General features: G+C 33.3%; 1 protein-coding gene across 2 annotated transcripts in view; it reads right to left on the bottom strand.

Moving 5' to 3' along the window:
- LOC145292881 (A disintegrin and metalloproteinase with thrombospondin motifs 16-like) overlaps positions 1-24,332 on the bottom strand; it is a 91,924-nt gene that overhangs the window by 46,808 nt on the left and 20,784 nt on the right. For both annotated transcript variants that reach the window (XM_080139002.1, XM_080139003.1), the window contains exons 3-5: positions 20,467-20,574; positions 16,725-16,890; positions 11,434-11,536 (exon numbers count right to left, since the gene is read on the bottom strand). In XM_080139002.1, the coding sequence (XP_079995128.1) occupies positions 11,434-11,536; positions 16,725-16,890; positions 20,467-20,574 (377 nt within the window). The remainder of the gene's footprint in view (positions 1-11,433; positions 11,537-16,724; positions 16,891-20,466; positions 20,575-24,332) is intronic.

Below are 24,332 nucleotides of genomic sequence, written 5' to 3' on the forward strand. Positions count from 1 at the left end.
AAAAAATTGTTAGAGTAGAAAGCTTTCTGGCATTTAGAGACCTCAACAGTGAAGGGGTGTGATTTTGTTGCTGAGCGGGTTTGTCAGGGATATGTATGTTAGTGGGCACAAGCTCATCAGAACACATTCCATTAAAACACTTGCAAAACAGGCACAGAGATACAACATTGTGGCGATGGGACAGGGGTTGAAGCTTAGTTGACAAAGTGGGACCTGTTAAATTGAAGACTCTTTTTTGGACCCTATCCAAGAGGGAGAGACTTGTGGTAGATGCACCAGCCCAGATGTGGCAACAATACTCCATGCATGGGCGAATGGTGGCTTTGTAGAGGTACAGGATACTCTCAGGTGTGAGTAGTCTTCTAGAAGTATAAAGGGAATCCACCTTCTTTGCAGCAGCCTTTGCAGTGTCTTCAATGTATTTGTTCCAGTTCATATTGCCCATGAATGTTAAACTGAGGAGTTTGAAGGAAGAATTCTCAGGTAGGGTGTTATTTTTCATGGATATAGGCGGTTGGAGAGGCGTTTTGTAATTGTTGAAGGAGAGCAGCTTAGGCCCCTTTCCACTATGGTCTGGAGGTCATTTTCTAAGAATCCTGCCATTGTTTTAGAGTTGTGTATATCTATTCTTCCCTCGTGCATAGTATCATCAGTAAATATACCCATCTCGAACACAATCTTATCAGGAGTCGTTAATTAATGTCAAGAATAATAATGGTCCAAAAATCGACCCCTGGGGCACGCCCGGATGAATGTTATCCTGCTTGAATGAACGTTCATCAATGACAACCTGGATGGTTCTATTGTCTAAGAAGGATCTAATGATATTTAGTATTCGTCCAGTTATACCGTACGATTTAATTTTCATTAGCAGTCCTTTCTGCCATACTTTGTCAAAGGCCTTAGATATATCAAGAGCTACAGCACTGGTTTTGCTCGCCTTATCCAGTACATGGTAAATGCGCTCAGAAATGACTTTTAAAATATCTGCAGTAGAACGACGTTGCCTGAATCCATACTGTTTGTCAGAGAGAATATTTGATTTTATTTTGATTATTTGGACTACCATTCTCAGAATGCTAATCGAGTTTAATAAGATGCATCAGAAGAAGGTTGGGTGTTCCATCGGCTGAAACGTTGTTAAAATAAGAACCAAAATGAGAAGAATAGTTCAAATATGGTTGGATTGTTGAAAGGATTGTGAATTTTATTAATTTCATGAGTGATAGTACTTTTTTGGGGCGGGGGGTAAATTCTGTCATTTCTACCAGAAAACTGACATCATAGTTGTCAACGAACAATTCCCTGGCCGTCAGCAGCAACCGTGACACTAGCAGTAAAAGAGAAATGTGTGTAGAATTTGTTTGCTTCATCTTGTCACCTTTTCTTTTCCGTTCCAAATGCTTAATCAATTGATCGATTTCGATTATTATTGATTGTTGCAAGTCACCATCGATTTCTCTCGTGCCCAATCGGTATTATTATACTGCTTACTAAATTAAGACACCGGCTGTTGCCAGCATTACTAAATACATACACAACTACCAAGTAACGATTCGGCCGATGTAATATCCGACTTTCGTCAGGTGTTTAGAGTTGACTCGTGAACTGATCTGAGAACAGTAGTTCGAATAATGGAAATGATAAATGCCCTCATCTAAAAAAAAAAAAAACATCTTTAGTGCAAATAAATTTCAGTGCATGTCTGACTTGTCCATTTAGTTTTAGTTATGAATGCCCAACAGTTTTTGTTTCGTAAGTATTTTCGGAATCTCAATACTCTCTCGTGCCTTCCCAGTGAAAGTCCAACTCTCAGTGAAAGATTAGACGACATTTCGGCCACCAGCATCACGACGACGATGACGCGACGTTCTCCTCCTCCGCCTCCTCCTCCTCCTCCTCCTACTACTACTACTACTACTACTACTATTACATTAAGAGCCTATATTTTCCTGAGGATTTACTGAATTCTGAATGTTTCCTCGCCGCCAAGTATTTTATTTTTTTTAAATTAAATATCACCTTTATATAGGTAAACGTTAAAAATCGCGACCAGAGAAAAATGTAAAAAAAAAAAAAAAAAAATCTGTAAATTCATTAAAAATGTTTTCATGTTGTTGGTTTTGTTAAATATTATTAATTTACGTTATTACTAATAAGTATTATTAAAGGAGAAATTATTTTGTTTCGTTTTTAGATAAACACGACAGCAGATCAAATTCGGTGGCCGTTTTGTTTTGATTTAACTTATTCACACAATGCTGACACTTTCCAAGCGTGCTTTTCTCAATTTTGCATGCATAACACTAAATGGATTTTATGGTTACTTCTTCAGTCCGCATGAAACATCATTTACAAGATTTGTATTCCAAGAAATCATCGGCCATTTTTTTTCTAGGCCGCTGTGCCAACACATTACCGGATTACCCTATAATTTCTATGTTCTTATGAGGTTGAACACAGCTTATATAAACATGGAACTGTTTCGATAACAAAAACTTATTTATTTATTTTTTTTTTCGAGGGGGAGTTGGAGGTGATCGATTTTCTAACCGCATATCCTACTAATTAAAAACGTACGCTTCATTTCGAGATTGTTGGGTAGTTGTGTTTGTTTGGTAGTCGCATTGGCAACAGCCGGTGTCCTACTTTTGTATGCAGTTCAATCATACCAATTGGGCACGAAAGAAATCGATGGCAACTTGCAATCATCAATCATAATCGAACATGATCAATTCATTTGAAATAGAAAAAAGGTGACAAGATGAAGCAAATCAATTCTGCACACTAATTTTTTTTTTTTCAAGTAACCGTCATAAATATTTGCATGTGCGTTTTGTCAATTTTGCTTGTGTACTTGCCCAGGGTTTGAACCTGTTTAATGCCGGAATTCAATATCTATTGCATCTAACATAGCCTGATTGAGTGTACAGTTCTTGCCAATCAAGAATACACCCCCAACAACTAGTCTGAGATAGTTATTTCAAGCACGCATCAGCTCGAGAAGAGAATCGTTTCAAACGAGTGGAAATCATTCTTATCTACTATTATATAAAAGTCACCTTGTGTGTGTGTGTGTGTGTGAGAGAGAGAGAGAGAGTGTGTGTGTGTGTGTGTGTGTGTGTATGAGTTCCTTCCTCATAGGCTCCGAAACGGCTGAGCCTATCTTTTGCAAATTTCACACAAAGCCAATTTATGTGTCTGGCAGTGTTCTTAGATATGGTTTTTTTTTACAGAAATTCATCTGATAAGTATCGAAAATCGAAAACATCCGATCCTAAAAGTAGTCTTTCTTTCTCATAGATAAAAAAAAAGAAGAATTTTTACAGGGGAATATTTTACATTACACTGGTCAAGGGGGGATAATAAAATAAAATCTCAGCAAATCATTTCTTCTTAAAAACAGAATTATTGTGATCTAGCGATGTAGCTCAGTGGTAAAGCGTTCGACTACAGATCAAATGATCCCCCTGTTAAAGCCCGGGTGTACCTCACCATTTTATTTTATTTTTTTTTTATTAATGAGTTTAATTTACGATAAAAGAAGAGATACCAATTAAAATCACCGCAAATCATTTCTTCTTTTGAATATTTTAAAACTAAACATTAATCAGAAGTGACTTTTCCAGAGCATTCATCGTCAAGCCCAAATATCAGCTGCCGTTATATTGTAAACAAACACAGACAGAATTTGGTGCACGACATTACCATTATTTTATTTATTATTTTTTTTTGTGTGTGAATTAGTCCATCGGGCTAATTATTTTTCGTAATATATAATAATCAATAGACGATTGATTCTATAGTAATACATACACAATCTGCATAAATTAAAATATGTTTAAGTGTAGTGCACGACTGAGCAATGCTGGGTGTCCATGCTAGTTTTATATGAAGTAATGTTTTTCATTTCGAGAGGCTTTAGTATTCTATCCTTTTCATTCTCTAATATTGCCATGTTTGAACTGAATTGTTTTGAGTGATGTTTTTGGCCTTTCGACTTTTCAGGTTGAGATCTAAGTAGTTAATGAGTTCTGAGCTGGTTTTATTTTTAGTAACAAAGTTCTTTTCTGTCACGGTGGCCAAATGGTTAACAGCACGGTCTAAAAACCTGGTGTGCCAAGTTCGAATCCAGTTCGTTCCACTTTCACCATATTCATACTTGACCTTGTGCCCAACTTCATGGAAAGAAAGTAAATAAAATTAAGTTCCTTCAAGATGTACACTCTCCATTTTTATTATAAGATTATCCCTAACCCCAAATTAAAGTCATTCTTGAAGGGTCCTATTCACTTTCAGACCTCATTCTTACATCGTTACCTTCTTACTTAAATACCAATCTGCTTGTTTCGGTTTTTAAACAAACCGGAAAACAATGAGCGGTCGGAATTTGAGAAAGAGTTGATAGGATTTTACTAATCTCTTGTCATTGTTTTGTTATGACCGTTTAACCAACGAAAATCCTTTACTCGTAAAAAGACTAGAAATATACCCGTCCCAAGACGGGTAAAATTAATTCTTTGAACACAACGGTTTTGCACTACTTTTATACCCCCTTAAATCAAGATACATTGTTACTAAACCTCATGTCTAGAATCCTTATTCGGCACTTGTACAGTTTAATCAAGACATTAAAAAAAATGAAAATATCGGAAAAAATGTTATATTGTACGTATCCGTTTTGAACTGAAGATCTCTGAAAAAAGAAATTTCACTTAATTTGATCGAGTATTTTTTTTTTTTTTTTTTTTACACGTTTTTATGAGAGCATGTTGAAAGCAGACATCTTTGAATTTTTCTTAATTTTTGTTTGGAGTTTAGAAGCGACACGGGAGATAACTCCAGTTAAAGCGCCGACACTCCCTCCCCATCTTTAATACTAGCTTTTCTTCCTAAAAATCGAACCTTTTGTTTGGTATCATAACAAATTGTTTTTTTCGCTCTAAAACAAAAACTACTTGATGAAATTAAGTGAATTGTTTTTCCAGAGAACTTCATTCCATAACGAATACGTACAATTTAAACTTTTTTCGATATTTTCATTTTTTAATGTTATTGATTAAACTGTACAAGTACCCCTTATTCAAATTTTGATCAAAACCCTTACAATGTTTTGAGTCTAAAACTATCTAAAATTTAGACTTGAATTTTCGGGGTCTTATGAAGAAATTGCAATTCAGGAATTCTTGTTGCCGAATGTATATGGCCCTGTCGGTGGGGCATTAGAATACGCCGACTGCCCCCCCCCTGCAGAGGGTAAAAGTCCCTCAATGGGGGTCCTGGATATGACCTTAAACTATATCCAGTGGTGAGGCCCCAGCTTGTGGGCTTTGGGAAGTGTGGAGCCACCCTTTAATTACCATTGCTCCCAGGTCCACTCTGACCCGGAGTGGTAGTACCTGTTATGGTCCCAACTATGGGTTAAATAGAAACCAACGTGAAAACAACAAATATATTCTATTAAAAAATTTTTTCTTCAAAATCTTTGGATTCGGCATTAAATAACCTGAAAAGGGTTGATATGCCGTAAAACAAAACCAACCAACCAACCGAATGTATATGGATCGTACATAATAAATATTTGAAAACAAAGGAATTTTCAAATGGGAGGTTGTGCCCATATGATCCTTTAAAATACCCCAACATGAACTGAAAGTTAGAGAATATTTATTAATTGATGTCTAATATCTAATGTTAAAATTGTACACAAATTGAAGGTATCTTAATTTTCACTTCCATCCCCCTTTTGGCCCCTTTGTATTAAATTAAACTAAATATAGCCCATATTACCCACCCATATTACCCACCCATACGTCTAGCAACAAGCTTCATAATAATCGGTTCATTAGTTTAGGAGTTACAACGATATATATATATATATATATATATATATATATATATATATATATATATATATATAATTAGTATTATTTTCTTGTGTCTAATTGCTAATAAAAAAAAATATTTGTAAATATATAAGTGAAAGTGTAGTATCTGTTTTGTCCTCGTTTAGTGCTGCATCTTTGAATGAAAAATGATACACGGATATAATAATATAGAATAGATTTATTCTGATAGGTACAATAACAGACGTCCGTGTCGGGTAGTAACAACTTGTAACTGAGCTGGCAAGTGAACTGTTAATTGTTCGCTATAAGTTTGCCTGTGTACCTCGCAGCTTCAGTTAACAACTACTAGTTCTGTCCTCCTAAAATACATGTAAACCTAAGGCACGTGTCCGAGTCACGTCACAGTCAGTCAGTCAGTGAAAGAAAATTTTCTAGACTGAGGCAATTTTAATTTATCTTATTCAGAGTACTTTTTTTTAAGGAGTACTGGATTTCTTCACATTCCAAACGGACCTTGGGTCTATCTTTGCCTTCATGGGGAAGCAAAAAAAAAAAAAAAAAAAAAAAAAAAGGGGCATTTAATACATCTGCTTGGATTGAAAAGGCCACATGTTTTGCATGTTTAGTTCGTCATTTGCAATATGGACTAAACAGACAAATTATTGTGGGCCTTTCCGATCACGGTAAGCATAGTTCATCACAGATTGCAATATTTTTGTTCGTATCATAATCGTAAATCAGACAAGATCGTAAATAAGGCAATCGTAAATAAGACAAGATCGTAAATAAGACTAAAGATCGTAAATAAGACAATCGTAAATAAGACAAGATCGTAAATAAGACAATATCGTAAATAAGACTAAAGATCGTAAATAAGACAATCGTAAATAAGACAATATCGTAAATAAGACAAAAGATCGTAAATAAGACTAAAGACCGTAAATAAGACTAAAGATCGTAAATAAGACAATCGTAAATAAGACAAGATCGTAAATAAGACAATCGTAAATAAGGCAATATCGTAAATAAGACTAAAGATCGTAAATAAGACAATCGTAAATAAGACAAGATCGTAAATAAGACAATCGTAAATAAGGCAATATCGTAAATAAGACTAAAGATCGTAAATAAGACTAAAGATCGTAAATAAGACAATCGTAAATAAGACTAAAGATCGTAAATAAGACTAAAGATCGTAAATAAGAAAATCGTAAATAAGACAATATCGTAAATAAGACTAAAGATCGTAAATAAGACTAAAGATCGTAAATAAGACAATCGTAAATAAGACAATATCGTAAATAAGACTAAAGATCGTAAATAAGACTAAAGATCGTAAATAAGAAAATCGTAAATAAGACAATATCGTAAATAAGACTAAAGATCGTAAATAAGACTAAAGATCGTAAATAAGACAATCGTAAATAAGACAATCGTAAATAAGACTAAAGATCGTAAATAAGAAAATCGTAAATAAGACAATATCGTAAATAAGACTAAAGATCGTAAATAAGACTAAAGATCGTAAATAAGACAATCGTAAATAAGACAATATCGTAAATAAGACTAAAGATCGTAAATAAGACTAAAGATCGTAAATAAGAAAATCGTAAATAAGACAATATCGTAAATAAGACTAAAGATCGTAAATAAGACTAAAGATCGTAAATAAGACTAAAGATCGTAAATAAGACTATCGTAAATAAGACAATCGTAAATAAGACTAAAGATCGTAAATAAGACTAAAGATCGTAAATAAGACTAAAGATCGTAAATAAGACAATCGTAAATAAGAACATTATCGTAAATAAGACTAAAGATCGTAAATAAGACTAAAGATCGTAAATAAGACAATCGTAAATAAGACAATGGTAAATAAGACTAAAGATCGTAAATAAGACTAAAGATCGTAAATAAGACAATCGTAAATAAGACAATCGTAAATAAGACAAGATCGTAAATAAGACTAAAGATCGTAAATAAGACTAAAGACCGTAAATAAGACTAAAGATCGTAAATAAGACAATCGTAAATAAGACAATCGTAAATAAGACAAGATCGTAAATAAGACAATCGTAAATAAGGCAATATCGTAAATAAGACTAAAGATCGTAAATAAGACAATCGTAAATAAGACTAAAGATCGTAAATAAGACTAAAGATCGTAAATAAGAAAATCGTAAATAAGACAATATCGTAAATAAGACTAAAGATCGTAAATAAGACTAAAGATCGTAAATAAGACTAAAGATCGTAAATAAGACAATCGTAAATAAGACAATATCGTAAATAAGACTAAAGATCGTAAATAAGACTAAAGATCGTAAATAAGAAAATCGTAAATAAGACAATATCGTAAATAAGACTAAAGATCGTAAATAAGACTAAAGATCGTAAATAAGACAATCGTAAATAAGAACATTATCGTAAATAAGACTAAAGATCGTAAATAAGACTAAAGATCGTAAATAAGACAATCGTAAATAAGACAATCGTAAATAAGACAATATCGTAAATAAGACTAAAGATCGTAAATAAGACTAAAGATCGTAAATAAGACAATCGTAAATAAGACAATATCGTAAATAAGACTAAAGATCGTAAATAAGACTAAAGATCGTAAATAAGAAAATCGTAAATAAGACAATATCGTAAATAAGACTAAAGATCGTAAATAAGACTAAAGATCGTAAATAAGACAATCGTAAATAAGAACATTATCGTAAATAAGACTAAAGATCGTAAATAAGACTAAAGATCGTAAATAAGACAATCGTAAATAAGACAATCGTAAATAAGACAATATCGTAAATAAGACTAAAGATCGTAAATAAGACAATCGTAAATAAGACAATATCGTAAATAAGACTAAAGATCGTAAATAAGACTAAAGATCGTAAATAAGACTAAAGATCGTAAATAAGACAATCATAAATAAGAACATTATCGTAAATAAGACTAAAGATCGTAAATAAGACTAAAGATCGTAAATAAGACAATCGTAAATAAGACAATCGTAAATAAGACAATCGTAAATAATACTAAAGATCGTAAATAAGACTAAAGATCGTAAATAAGACAATCGTAAATAAGACAATATCGTAAATAAGACTAAAGATCGTAAATAAGACAATCGTAAATAAGACAATATCGTAAATAAGACTAAAGATCGTAAATAAGACAATCGTAACTAAGACAAGATCGTAAATAACACAATCGTAAATAAGGCAATATCGTAAATAAGACAAGATCGTAAATAAGACTAAAGATTGTAAATAAGACTAAAGATCGTAAATAAGACAGTCGTAAATAAGACAATCGTAAATAAGACAAGATTAATTATTACATTCTCTGCTTAATTATTCTCGATTTTCAGTGATTAATTTGCCCTTCGTGTATTTCTGTTGTGACCTTGGAAAGCCAATAATAAGACATCACTGTGGTATATTTACAAGAGTGTATTTACAGAAGTGCAGAATATAATGTTACAGAAAGTATGTATCAAATACTGTGGCTATTATTGCCACCCATGATTTCCGCCATAAAACTTAGTCATAACTAGAGCTAGGACAACAGAATATTCCTTTCATTGCTCTGACTCTCGAGTGTGTATCCGTTGATATCTTATATGCTTTTATATAGAGTGATGTGGTTCTCGGTTGATTAACTGTGTCTAACTGTGTCTGATATATACTCGAGAGTCAAAACAATAAGATTACTCTGTTGTCATAGCCCTAGTCATAACTCTCTAAGTCTGGAAGGGTCCACCTATTCCTTAAATAGGTATCACAGCATAACAATTTCTGATTGACGATTTAACACGCAATTCTATTTTAAAACAAACTTGATTTTCAGTTTCAATTTGTATTGATCATAAAAATTATTCAAATAAAAATGTTAGATATATAAATAATGTGATAATAAATTATTTAACTCATTTCTATTTGTGTTCCAATTTAGAGTGCTCTTTTTTGGGGAGTTAGATTTTTTCCCAGATAAAAAAAACAAACAATAAAAAATGCTTTTGTGTCTATATCTGTACTTGTGGGGAGGCAATTAAACAGCAAGAACTTTCGTTTTATGGACGAAAAGTACAATACGCCCCTTTTTAATAAATAAGTAATTACGAATATAATAAATAATAAGTATTATATAAATATAAAAATGATATAATAATAAATATAATAATATAGTAATAAAATAAATAAATGAATGGAATGAAATGTTTCGGAATTTTCAACTTGAAGATTGATAATTTATAATATTTGAATTATTTGGATAACTGTGCTCATCTTGAATGTTTCGGTCGATGTAAACCGTAACCTCCTCTCAGAATGCAACTGATAAAAATGCTAAGTAACAATCTTGGAGGTTGAAGGTTCAATCCTCAGTGCGGGTAATACTAAAAATGCAATTACGGATTACTTTAGATTTCTAATCCATCATAACCGACGGAACGACAGCATGTGAATTAAATACAGGATTCTGTTCAAAATTCCGTACCGAATTCGGCATAAAGATTCCCGAGTCTGACAAAAAAAACAAAACAAAAGAACTGAGAAGGTTAAAGGTTACATCGGCCGAAAGGTTGTGAGAATAACATCTACGATGAGAACCGTAGTCAGATTAAACAAAATACGAGGTACCTTCAATAAGTTTTCAGACATTTTTCGTATAAAGGCATTTAAAATTGTTGTACACTCTTGAAAATTCAGTTTGTTATTGCTATACATTTTATGACTAACCTATTTTCATGATTTCACGTTCAAATGAACAGCCACAGCAGAAATTGGAATACACTCTTCTAAAGCCTGATTGTCACAGATGGTGAATTTCAAAAATGCAATCTGGACGTGAGGAAACTTTAGAAAAACGATATGCAATAAAATTCTGTTTTAAACTTTGAAAAAATGTCACAGAAATGTACGGAATACTTCAGACTGCTTTTGAGCCATTTTTCATGAATCGGGCATCAGTTTTTGAGTGGCATAAGAGATTCGAGGAAAGCATGGCGTCTGTGAGGGATGATGAAAGGTGTGGGAGGAGTAAGGAAATTATAGCACCAGAGTTGATTGGCCAAATAAAGAATTTCATGCATAAGGACCGTCGTGTGTTTATAGAGACAATAAGTGCACAGTTTGATGTCAGTGTGTGAACTGTTCAAAATTATTCACGAGGAACTGAAGACGTGGAAGATTTGCGTGGAGCTTGCCCCAAGGGTGCTCCATCCTTGTCACAGACTATTTGATCAAGATGAGCACCAAGACAGTTCCTTACGCCTGTGGAGACTTTTGGCTATTCCCTAAGTTTAAAGAAAACCTTAGAGGCTGTCGTTATGAGACAACTAAGGAGATGAAAGAGGCTGTGACGAGGATCATTGACAAACTTACACAAGAGGATTTCCATGGGTCCTTCCAGAATGTGTTGGAATGGTATAAAAAGTGCATTGCAGCCGGAGAAGATTACTTCAAAGATTACTAGTGTTTCATGTGTACTATCAGTAAAAGTGCACACATGAAAAAAATCTGGAAACTTATTGAAGGCACCTCGTAAAAACTAAAGAACTAAATAAAATAAAACTTACTTTTCAGTAATCAGTGCCATTACTTCGATGATATACTTCGGTTTCGATCTCTTGTATCGTTCATTTCCGGTGTTTGTTCTCTGATTTAAGGTGTTGGTGAAATCTAACGAAAAAAATATTTAAAGTTACAAAAAAAAATAAATAAGTTAAATTTTTAAATGTAAATTAAAATTATCAAAAAATGAGAGGGAAAAGAAAAACGAATCAAGACTGTGAACGTCTGTTTATGAGTGTTCATTGCACAGGCCGTGATCGTCCACTTGTGCTCATCTGCAGTCGGTGATCGATTCTGACATCGATCGCAGTGTTAATCATGTGCTGTTTGTCACAAAACATGTAACAACGTTTTATTTAAAGAAATGTTATAACGATACGTATCTTCTTTCTATTGAGCAATCGGATTACAAACTAAAACAACCATATTTTCCAACCGGACATAATCCATTAGCTTAGGGCCCATCTGTCTCTGAGGACACGGAAAAACCTCACTGACCCCTTCTGCTTGAATTTATATATGAATTAGACATTTTAGTTAAATTTAAAAACGGGCAGATGCTGACTGTGATTGAATGCTTTATACCAAACTGATGGTTGAAAAGCCTCACCATGGTAACTAGCAGTTTCTAGCCAATATATTCAGCAGGCCATTTACGTTGTTACTTCTATGGCCACGTTTTTCAAAGAGAAAGCCGAGAACTTCAAAATAAAGATAAAGAAGAAATAGATTACAAAGCAAATATACATATATAGTCTGTTTATCATTATTGGTTACATATGTGTACACGTTTTAGTGGAATCCTAATTCAAGGAGACCACCTCATCAAGCCAAAAAAAAAAAAAAAAAAAAGAAGCGAGTTTAAATAGAGCGTCAAGGTTACATTCTTTTTTTGTTATAAGATATTTGGGTGTGGTTTCCATTTTGGAAGAAAGTGGGGTGTATACTTTGTGAATGTAAGCAGTAGGGGTTTTTGGAGGGAGGTTGAAGGAACAGTAAAGGTAGGGAGTAGGGATGGGGGGTTGAGGGAAGAGGAAGAAGTATTATCTCATGTGGTCAAACTGTAGGGAATATTGGTATTATTTTAACTTGGCGGTTGTTTATTGGGTTAAGTTTTTGGTTTGATCTGAAGTAATATTGTACCCTCATCGCTGTTAAATATCCTGTCTTTGGTTTTTTATGCTTGTTTATATATATATATATATATATATATATATATATATATATATATATATATATATATATATATATATATATATATATATATATAACTACTTCATTTACTCACATAAAATTAATATACGAAAGTATAAATTTATGCGTAAACTTTAAGTATTTACTTCAAAAGTTCTCAATACGTAGGTAGAGCTAGTTAGTAAGTTATAAAATATCTCAATAGAAGATGTGTATATAAAACATGTTCATTGGCAAGGGCGCGGTGGATACTAGAAAGCTGATTGTCTAACTAAAATCTCAATAAGATGCGTATATAAAAACGACAGACAACCACAAAATTCGCGCATAAGCTTGAAGAGTCCAAGAGTGGATGAAACGCGGAATATTCAATGTAGCTTTAATCGCCATATATATTTTATAACTTACTATATATATATATTTATATATATATAAGTAGATTGTAGTTTGCTTGAAGCATTGTTGAAGAAAATTATAAGGTAAAATTAAAAGCCAAGAACAATGCGAGATTTTTTTTTTTATAGAGTAAAATTAAATGAAAACAAAAGAAATAAATTTCTTTTTTTTGTTGTTTGTTTTTTCTTTTTCACACAAATTTTAACTCTAAACAGCAGTAATTTTTTTTTTCTGTTGTATTCAATGGTGTTATAAATCTCAATATATTTCAGACTTATTAGTCCTTTTTCAAGAGAAGACAGCGGAAGAGAGTTGGCTTTGAATTTTACCTTATAATATATATATATATATATATATATATATATATATATATATATATATATATATATTGTACTTCTCACCTGGTCGCCGCCATACATGCTAAGGCCATCAGAACCAAACAAATTAAGTTGGATCTCATCAGATCATAGGACATGGTTCCAGTAATCAATATGTTTTATTGACATGTCTTCAGTAAACTGTTTGCGGCCTTTCTTGTGTATTGCCTTCAGAAGAGGCTTCCTCCTGGAGTGACAGCCATGAACACCAATTTGAGGAGTACAAAGATAAGTGTGTCATGTCTACAGTCAAGCATTGTGCTGGGAAAGTCATGGTCTTGGGCTGCATGAGTGCTGCAGGTATTGGAGAGTTACATTTCATTGAGAGAAACATGAACTCCAACATGTACTGTCAAATACTGCAGCAGAGCATGATCTCCTCCCTCCAGAAACTGGGTCGCAGAGCAGTGTTTCAACATGACAATGACCCAAAACACACATCCAAGACAATCACTGTTTTACTAAAAAGGCTGAGGGATTGCCCAAGCATGTCTCTCGACTTGAACCCAATAGAACATCTTTGAGGCATCCTTAAACAGAAAGTGGATGTGCGCATTGTCTCAAATATCCACCAGCTCCGCGATGTCGTAATTGAAGAGTGGAAGAGCATTCCAGTGGCTACATGTGAAACTCTGGTAAACTCCAGAAGTGTAAAGGCAGTTTTGGATGATGATGGTGGCCACACAAAATATTTAGAATTGACATGTTGTATGTAATATTGACAATTTTTCGTAAGGGATGTACTAACTTTGTTGGCAGGGATTTAGCTTTTAATGGCTATATTTTGAGTCATTTTGAGGAGAAAATAAATTAACCCTATTATATATGCTGCAGACAGACTACTTTTCATTGTGTCAAAAAAATCATTTTTTCAGTGTTGTCCTATGAAGAGATATACTTAAATATTTGTGATACACTATATATATATATATATATATATATATATATATATATATATATATATATATATATATATATGTATATATATATATGTATATATGTATATATGTATATGTGTGTGTGTGTGTGTGTGTGTGTAGTTTAACAAGTTCAAAACTCAAAACAACTTTTGTGGTTTTCTTTTTTTTTTCTTGTTTTCATCTTTTTTTCCTGTTACCTATATATATATATATATATATATATATATATATATACTAGCAAAAGTACCCATCGTTGACTGGGTTCAAAAACAGCCTACAGAAAATGGACTCTGATTTATTAAAGTATGATAGGTTATGAAAAGGAAGGGTTGCAAAGAGATAGCTTCGAATTTGGGAGTATTAAAACCAAACAAAATATGATGAAAGTAAAAATAAAATAGATAAACCCCATAATTTATTATACCATACCTGTTCACACTGAAACACTTATCACAATATTCTGTGGATCTATATTAAAAAAGCTTGTTAAACTTTGTGACATATTTCCATTCTATGGAGGTCAGACGCAAACGTACATATGGTATATTTTTGTTATACCATATTTCTTCAAACTGAAACATAGTTATCAAAGTATACTTACGCAGATAGATATGAAAAGTCTTTATTAAAGTTTGTGCCTATTTCCATTCTATGGAGGCCAGGCGCAAATGCAGACCCCCACAATTTTATTATACCATCCCTATTTAAGTTAAAACATACTTATCAAAGTATTCTTATGTACATCTATATCAAAAACACTTGTAAACGTTTTTTTTTAAATTTTTTATTTCCATACTTTGTGGACCAGGCGCGTACGCAGACCCCACAATTTTAATGAATCATTATTATGCCAGATCAAACATACCTATTCCTGTGTCTCGATACATCTTCTATCATTATATGTGATCAGTTTTCTATAATATTCAATCATACAGGAGTCTATTCGTAACCAGACACACACAGAGACGTTCAGCTTTATATATATATATATATATATATATATATATATATATATATATATATAGGTGTGTGTTTGTGTGTAGTTTAACAAGTTCAAAACTAACAATACAATGTAGAGCTTTATAAATATACTTAATGGTCTACACAAATCAATTCATATTTTGGCATTGCTGTGTACCTAGACCACAATTTCATTCTCAGTTGAGAGCGAGGACAAGATTGTTTGGTTTTTAGATTTCGGGCTATTGAACTAGTATCAGATAGATTCGTAGTGAGACATATTGGATAATTGTTAAGTTTTAATCTTATGAATAAAATGTTTATTATTTAAAATGTGAACACTTTACTGCAGTTTCATGACCATGAAAATGTTTTAAAATCTCTAACGTCACCAGCACGTTCGAACATAAGTTCAAAACGAAACTGCATTCATGGTGGCAGGAACAAACTTATGAGTTACAGAATATATACAAGATGCGTTAATCAAGAAAAAGCGGTAATTACGGGGTGCTTTCAATAAGTTTCCAGACCTTTTTCGTTTGGCACTTTTATTAATAATACACGCATGAAACTCTATTCCTCTTTGGAAGTAATCTCCTCTGACTGCAATGCACTTGTACGGCTTCCACAACTTCTAAAAGGCCCCATGGAAGTCCCCTTGTTTGAGCATGTCAGTGACCCTCATCACAGCCTCTTTCATCTCCCCAATCGTCTCATAACTACATCCTCTAAGGTTTTCCTTGAACTTAGGGAATACTCAAAAGTCACAGAAAGCAAGGTCTGGACTATAGGGAGGCTGAGGGGTCTTGATGGCCATGACAAGGTCTTTTTTTCTGATCTTCTCTGAGACCTGTTGTTGGGACAATCTTTGCTCAAATCTTCCGCATCTTCAGTTCCTTGTGAATAATTGTGTGTACAGTTCATACACTGACAACAAACTGTGCACTTATATAGAAACACGACGATCCTTATACATGAAATTCTTTATTTGGCCAATCAACTCTGGTATTCTGACTTCTTTACTCCTCCCACATTTCTCATCATCTCTTACAGACTCCATGCTTTCCTTGAATCTCTTATGTCACTCAAAAATAGATGTGCGATTCATGCAAAATGACCCCAAAAGCAGTCTGAAGTATTCCGTACATTTCTGTGGCATCTTTTCCAGGTTTAAAACAGAATTTTATTGCATATCGTTTTTCTAAAGTTTCCTCACGTCCAGATTGCATTTTTGAAATTCACCAGCTGTAACAATCAGGCTTTAGTAGGGTGTATTCCAATTCCTGCTGTAGCTGTTCATTCGAACGTGAGATCATAAAAATTGGTCAGTCATCTCATAAGATGTATAGCAATAACACACTGAATTTTCAAGAGTCTATAACAATTTTAAATGCCCGTACAAAAAAGGTTTGGAAACTTATTGAAGGCACCTCGTATTTTTTTACTTACTTTTTTTGACGTCACAGCTATGGTTACGTGGCGTCAGTTTGTAGACACGATGTTTTTGCATAAATCTATTGTTCGGGTTTTGCCTGGCCAGAATCGAAACTCGCTTGAAATCCTTTTCCTCCGGTTCAATTACATGCTTGTGTCCATCAAGATGGAAAAACCCCGACTGAAATTACATTGAAAGTTCAATAGAATGAAAACGATAAATTTGTTTCCTAGAATATTCAATGTGTTAACGGTGGTATTAAAACGAGAAAAATGTGAAACTGACAGATATATTGTGATATAATAAACTGCGCTCTCTCCCCAACTAAAAGTAACAGGAAAGATTAGTTAGGCCAAAAACAAAGTAAAAAGATCTGCTCATCCATTGTACTACACAGACGAAGTGGCGCCATGAACAATTAGTTTGAGGTCAAGATAGAGAATTATGGAGAGAAGTATCTAGTTCCCAGCAATAAGTTGAGAGAAAATCAGACGCTTCCGGTTGGAAGTAATTATATTTGGAGGACACCTGCGACAGAGCTCAGTTGGAAATAAATATATTTGAAGCTCTCTTGCGATGGAGCTCGCCAGCATAGACGAAGATAGTCTTAGCTGAGATTCTGAATTTGAGAGATGAGATGTTTAGCTTAGATGTAGATGCTTGCACAGGATCCTGACGACGTCAATCACACACGAACACCCATGTTCAACAATTCACGTTTATACAATGTATGTATGTAATATATATATATATATATATATATATATATATATGTGTGTGTGTGTGTGTGTGTGTGTGTGTGTGTGTGTACGTACACATTGATACTCTCAACATACACCAATAAGCTCAAAGTTTTGGGTGTACGCTTATTGTTTGCACAGAGATGGTTATCGTAAATCAATAGCAATCAATTGAAGAATTTTTAAGTGTGTCTTCGAAAATAGAGAGTGCCTCATCCTTGAATTCTCCAATGCAGACTTGAAACTGCAATAAATATTCATCAATAGCCGACTCGTGGGCTTGGGAACGCCCGGATGTTGGCTATTTTATATGCCTACGTATCGAAAAAGGGGATATGTTTAGAAATTCTTGCCTCCAAGCGCTGAATGATACGCTCAATGTAGTCAGCATCCCACTTATCATTAAAGCGATAAACAATCATATTATACTGAGTGAAGAGGGATATCTATCTATCTATCTATCTATCTATCTATCTATCTATCTATCTATCTATCTATCTATATGAATGTTTCGTTTCATAATAGCGACAATTTTTGTTTGTTTCTCTCCCGATCCATCCATTTAGCGAGCCAGTGATTCAACATTCTGCTCGACTGTAAACAGAAATTCTTCATGTAAAGGTTTTCGACCCTCATGAGTCTTCGCCAGGTACTTGATGAGTTAAAAAACCGAAATTGGTGAATTTATTGACAATGCTGATTAAAATCGTTTAAAAGCATTTAAGCGTACCCTTTCAAACCATTCGTATCGAGTTTGGTTGATGGTTTGTTTGCTCATTTGAATGAATAAGGCTTTTAAAAGTAAACCATAAATAAATTTGATACATTTTGATATGTGTATTATTTGGATTACTCAGACTACTGTTCTCCTCTTGGGTGTTATACTGTTTCGGTCGATGTAACCTACGACCTTCCTCATATGCATCTTGTCCAACTCGGAATTAGTACATAATTTCGAACTGAATTTGTTATTTAATCCGTTAGAGTAAATTGTTCTCGTTCTGGCAATCATTCAGGGTTCAGTTTGAAATTCTATATAAATCCTCACATTTGAAAAGATACACTTTAAGAGGGCCGGTGATTACACGCTGTGAAGATAACATGGAAACCTTTGTAATTAAGACACAGCAGTAGAGTGGAAAATACACCTCCCAGTATACCAATTTTATTTTATTTTTATTTTATTAAATCATATAAATAAGCCTGTACATTTGTTCACTGACCATATGGGCATATATTTTATAAATAAACAAATAAATAAATAACTTAAAAACGAGAAACAAATGAAGGGATAAAAACACGAGGAATAAAATAAATAAGTACATAAATAGAGCTTATCAATAAAATAGATGATAATGAAGTCGCCACCAGAACCGAAAAAACAACCATAAAGACTATAGATAGGGAAGTAACAGCGACGAAGGTATAATATTACTTCAGATCAAAGCCAAAACTTAGGCCAATAAACAACTGCAAAGTAAAAATAATACCAATGCCTCCTCGCTCGTAATAGATTAACAAATCTTTCTCATAAAGTTTTCTTTATAACGAAAAAGATCTTTTTGATATAAATTTTATAAATTATGAAAAGTCCAAGCTCAATGAATGCCATATATTTGGTTTCAGAGCATGTATAGTGTAATTTAATAATTCTCCAAATTCCAAATATCAAGTTTTCTCAATAAATTATTTATTACTTTTAAAAAGCGGTCCATTACAATATTGTTTCGAATTGCGACCAAATTATTTGATTGCTGCATAATTATATATATATATATATATATATATATATATATATATATATATATATATATATATATACATATATATATATATACATATATATATATACATATATATATATATACATATATATATATATATATATATATATATATATATATATATATATATATATATATATATATATAATGCTCCATTTCTTAGGTTGAGCATATTGGGAAGTGATATACAAATTACCATTAGCGTATTAAGCGATGCTCTTTATGTAAACAAATTGAGCTTAGGTATTTGAACAATGTGAAAACATTGTTAATTCACTGCCCGTATAGCAGCCGAATAATGCAACGGTTAGAAGCCTCGACTGTCATTTGGACGGTCGGGTTTCGATCCTGACGAAGTAGCTGCTTGTCTAGCCTCACTGATGAGCTGTGAACAGCGAAACAGTACTATATATATATATATATATATATATATATATATATATATATATATATATATATATATATATATATATATATATATATAGCACCCTACATTCAAATTAAAACATGGCTTAAGACATTGAATAATAATTGCAACTTCTCTTCCAACTTTCGAATGTCGTAATCATGCTTATATTCCTTTATTTTTTTTAAAGTTGGTAACTTCCTTTTCTTCTGATAAATAAATTAAAACGTTGATATAATAATTACAAGAATGATTCTGCGCTACGAAGCAGGTATTGTCAAGAGTAGTTCATGTGCACGCACTTAAAGAAATAAACGGTAAGATGTTCAACACCTTGAAATTTTGTATATAGAATTTTGTCATCTTGTTTCCAAAGTACACCGCCACGCACTAACATAGGTGGAAGACACCAAGGAAATCCTTAATGACGTCACAAATAGTTAAAAAAAGAAAGAAAAACAAAATAGAAGGATGAAGTTATCCAGTAATATATGTGGGAAACACCAGGAAAATTCTTAATGACGTCACAAATAGTTAAAAAAAAGAAAGAAAAACAAAATAGAAGGATGAAGTTATCCAGTAATATATGTGGGAAACACCAGGAAAATTCTTAATGACGTCACAAATAGTTAAAAAAAGAAAGAAAAACAAAATAGAAGGATGAAGTTATCCAGTAATATATGTGGGAAACACCAGGAAAATTCTTAATGACGTCCGAATTAATATTTAAAAAAAAAAACACGACTTTATCCAATTAAATCAAGGCCATAGTCAGTCTGTGACCTATAACTATTCTTTTCCTTTGAAAAGAAAAAAAATTACTCACCATTAATCGGATATTGCAGTATTTTCTTGTGTGAGGAGGATGACCGTGCCCTTTGCAATGCAGCGTGAGCGAAGCGCCATATCTTGGATCTTCGTAGAACCCAGCGTCCTGTAAAGCATAACAAGAAATGATTTCAAATAAAGATTTACACACATAAACGATTGAGCGTCTGTATATGTCAGTCATTTGATAGAAGCACTTGAGTAGTTTTATCGTTTGGTCCAGTTGTTGTATAGTCTGTTCTCTCTGTAACAATTTGTCTACTTATCGCAGTCACATATGTATAATCATGTTTGTTGCCCTTCTACGAAGATGCATGCTGCCAAATAAATATATATGATCTAGCTTGTTCCAGAATTTTTACAATTAAACAAAGACGGTTTAATAACAAAAGTGTTTTATTTCATTATTATTTTGCCTACAGTGGTCGTCGGACGTGTCAAGCAAGGGTTGCAGTTGGCGAGCTAATGATGTAACAATCGTGCGTCTCTCTTCGTCTCTCTTTCTCTGTCTCTTTGTTCGTCGAACATCTTGCTTTTATTGACAACTTTTGTTCCATCAGAGGTCAATATACGTGTATAAGCCCGACATGGTATTTTCTTTGTTATCTGAGGTCAATATGTGGGTGAAAGTCTTCCGTGGTATTTTTTTATTATCTGAGGTCGATATGTGTGTCAAAGTCCTATATGGTATTTTCCTTGTTCTCTGCTAACCTGGAATTTTTATGTGTGTGCACGATCTCCAAATACCTTTATTCAAAACAGATCGCTCGATTGCCAATTCCCTAAATGTGACGGTAACACAAATATATATTCTTTCCATGAACTACGACATATAAAAAAAATGCTTTTACATATTCGCCTTAGTTGTGATGCAATGGAAGAGAGGAGGGAGGATAAGATGGGAGTAGACATCCTCCTGATTGATATGTCTGACGTTAATATATATATATATATATATATATATATATATATATATATATATATATATATATATTTGGAGGTAATGTTTTTTTTTTATATAAGACAATCCCAGATAAATAAAATTGCTCTATATACTAGATAGAGCAAATTAAAATTTACAGTTTTTATATTTAAATTAATCCAGAAAAAAAATTTTTTCAAAACAAAAATTTATTGTTTGGACAACGAATATAAAATTTATATTAATTTCCTTAATCCATGAATTTTCGATGTAGGCTCATCTCATATGAGGAAAATTCATTAGCAAAATATTAATAATTAATTCATTAATTAATTCATTCATTCATATTTTGCTATTTAAGAATGTTTCAATCGACCTCCAACCTTTATCACTTTTATGGGCATCTACAATTTTGTTTCGGATGTCTACACTATGTTCTTTTGTCTTCGGCATCTTTCCAAAGGCTACATAACAATAAAACAATGTAGATGAGTACAATATACAGTGCTCAATATATATATATATATATATATATATATAAATACGTATTAGATACGTTTCAAGCCAAACGTTTAATACGTATTTATTTTATTCAAACTCAACCAGCGCTTCTATCAAGGAATACAAACCCTAACACACACACACACACACACACACACACACACACACACACACACACACACACACACACACACACGCACGCACACACTCACGCACACATATATATATATATATTTGTGTGTGTGTTTGTATGTGTGTTTGTGTGTGCGTGTGTGTGTGCGTGTAACAGAGGGCGGACGTGTGTATAGCAGCTGTATACAAATGACCAAGCCGTGTACGAGATGACGTCATAGAAGGATTATAAAAAGAACATGTGCGCAGGCTAATGATCATGTTAGAGACACGTGGGTGACGTCACACACACACACACACACACACACACACACATATATACATATATATATATATATATATATATATATATCAGTAGGGACAATAATTATTCAATACATGTTAAATATTTTTTATTTTATTATTTCACACACTTGCAAAGTGAAAATCAAAAACCAAATAATACGAATAGAAAGCTTTTATTATGGTTCGTATTATGTTCTCCGAAAAACCAACATAATTAATCTAAAATAGATTTCACAAAGAAAGATATGAAAATGCTACGACAAAAAAAAAACTATTCAATAAACAAATATTAAAGGAATGCTTTAAACTATATCTCATTGTTTTGATCATCTTGAAAACTTTTGACTCAAGGTTAAGATTGTTTTGTTGTTATGTAGTCTTTTGAAAGACGCCTAAGACAACAGAGCATAGTATAGACATCCGAAACAAGATTGTAGATGCCCTTAAGAGTGATCAGGGTTGGAGGTCGATTGGAAAAGTCTTAAACACGAATCTTTCCGCTGTCAATCTTTCACAAGCGGGCGCCCCAAAGAAAATATTGTATCGGGCATTAAATAAATTAACCAGAATTGTTTCAGGTAATCCTCAAATTACGGGAAAATAATTACTGCAAAAACTAGAAACGTTAGGAATTAAAGTTACCAAAGGTACAGTAAGTAATGCATTAAGAGATTGTGGACTTTTTTTTTTTTTTTTTTTTTTTTTTTTTACAAAGGCATCACCACATTATCAAGGCCCAGAGGCCACTCAAGGATAAGGGTTAAAGAGTGTACAGTAGAAGTTGGTCAATATAGTAATCATTAGTAATGAAAATTTGGTAAAATTTAATAACTTATATGGAACGGCTCATCAAGAACTTATTTACTTTAGACTTGAACAAAACCATATTGTAGTCAGCCGGAAAGCAGGAAAACGGAAGACAATTCCACAGGCGTGCAGTTCTAAGAAAGAAGCTTTGTTCATGGAATCTACGTTTAGGTTTAGGCACAGATAAAGAGTGGGGGAAATTATTGATAGTGTTTACAGCTAGACGAGTGTTTCTTGTGAAAGTTTGGCGAGGGGGGACCATAGATTGAAGCTCAGTTGAACACTTTCCATGAAAATAACGATACATCAGAGACAAACTCGCAACATCTCTTCTGTGAGATAGAGGTTGCAAGGAGGAGAAAAGGACATCTCCTACGAGGCTACGAAGTCTATTTTGAACTCTATCAAGGCAGGACAAGTTCTTTCTAGCAGCTCCTGCCCAGATGTGGCAACAGTATTCCATCCTTGGACGTACCTGGCTCTTATATAGATAGAGAATAGCATCAGCAGTGAGATATCTACTGGATCGATAGAAAGATCCCACCATTTTTCCAGCGGCCTTGGCAACAGATTTGATATACGTGTTCCATTTAAGATCAGGAGTAATGGTCAAGCCCAGAAGCTTGTCAAAACTTGAGGCCTCCTGAAGACGAGAGCCATTCATTTCAATTGATGACAAATGTGGATTAGAATGTTGATGATGTAAAGAGAGAAGCTTGGTTTTAGATGCATTAAAAGTAACCAGCCACTCCTTTCCCCATTGTACTACGTGCTCAAGATCAGAGGAGAGAGAATTGGAGAGAACTTGCTCGTTTACTGTCTTAGATGTGGTACCATAAATGGTAGTGTCGTCAGCATAAATGTCTACAAATGATGTAAGGATATGATTTGGAAGATCATTAATGTAGATCAGGAAAAGAGTTGGGCCCAGGATGGATCCCTGAGGGACACCGGCATTAATATTGTGAGCTTCTGATTTTTGCCCCTCAACTACTACTCTTATGAATCTATCAGAAAGAAATGATTTAATAATTGAGAAGACTTTTCCAGCTATACCATAGCTAGCGATCTTATGAAGTAAACCTTTATGCCATACCCTATCAAAGGCTTTAGATATGTCAAGAGCAATTGCCCTAGAAAGATTGCCACCGTCGAGAGATTTGCTAATCCTATGCGATATAACTGTAAGGACATCTGCTGTAGATCTAGCAGAACGG

Source organism: Euprymna scolopes, chromosome 14, assembly GCF_053919585.1.
Source record: "Euprymna scolopes isolate OS-2025 chromosome 14, ASM5391958v1, whole genome shotgun sequence".
Classification (NCBI taxonomy): Eukaryota; Metazoa; Mollusca; class Cephalopoda; order Sepiida; family Sepiolidae; genus Euprymna; species Euprymna scolopes.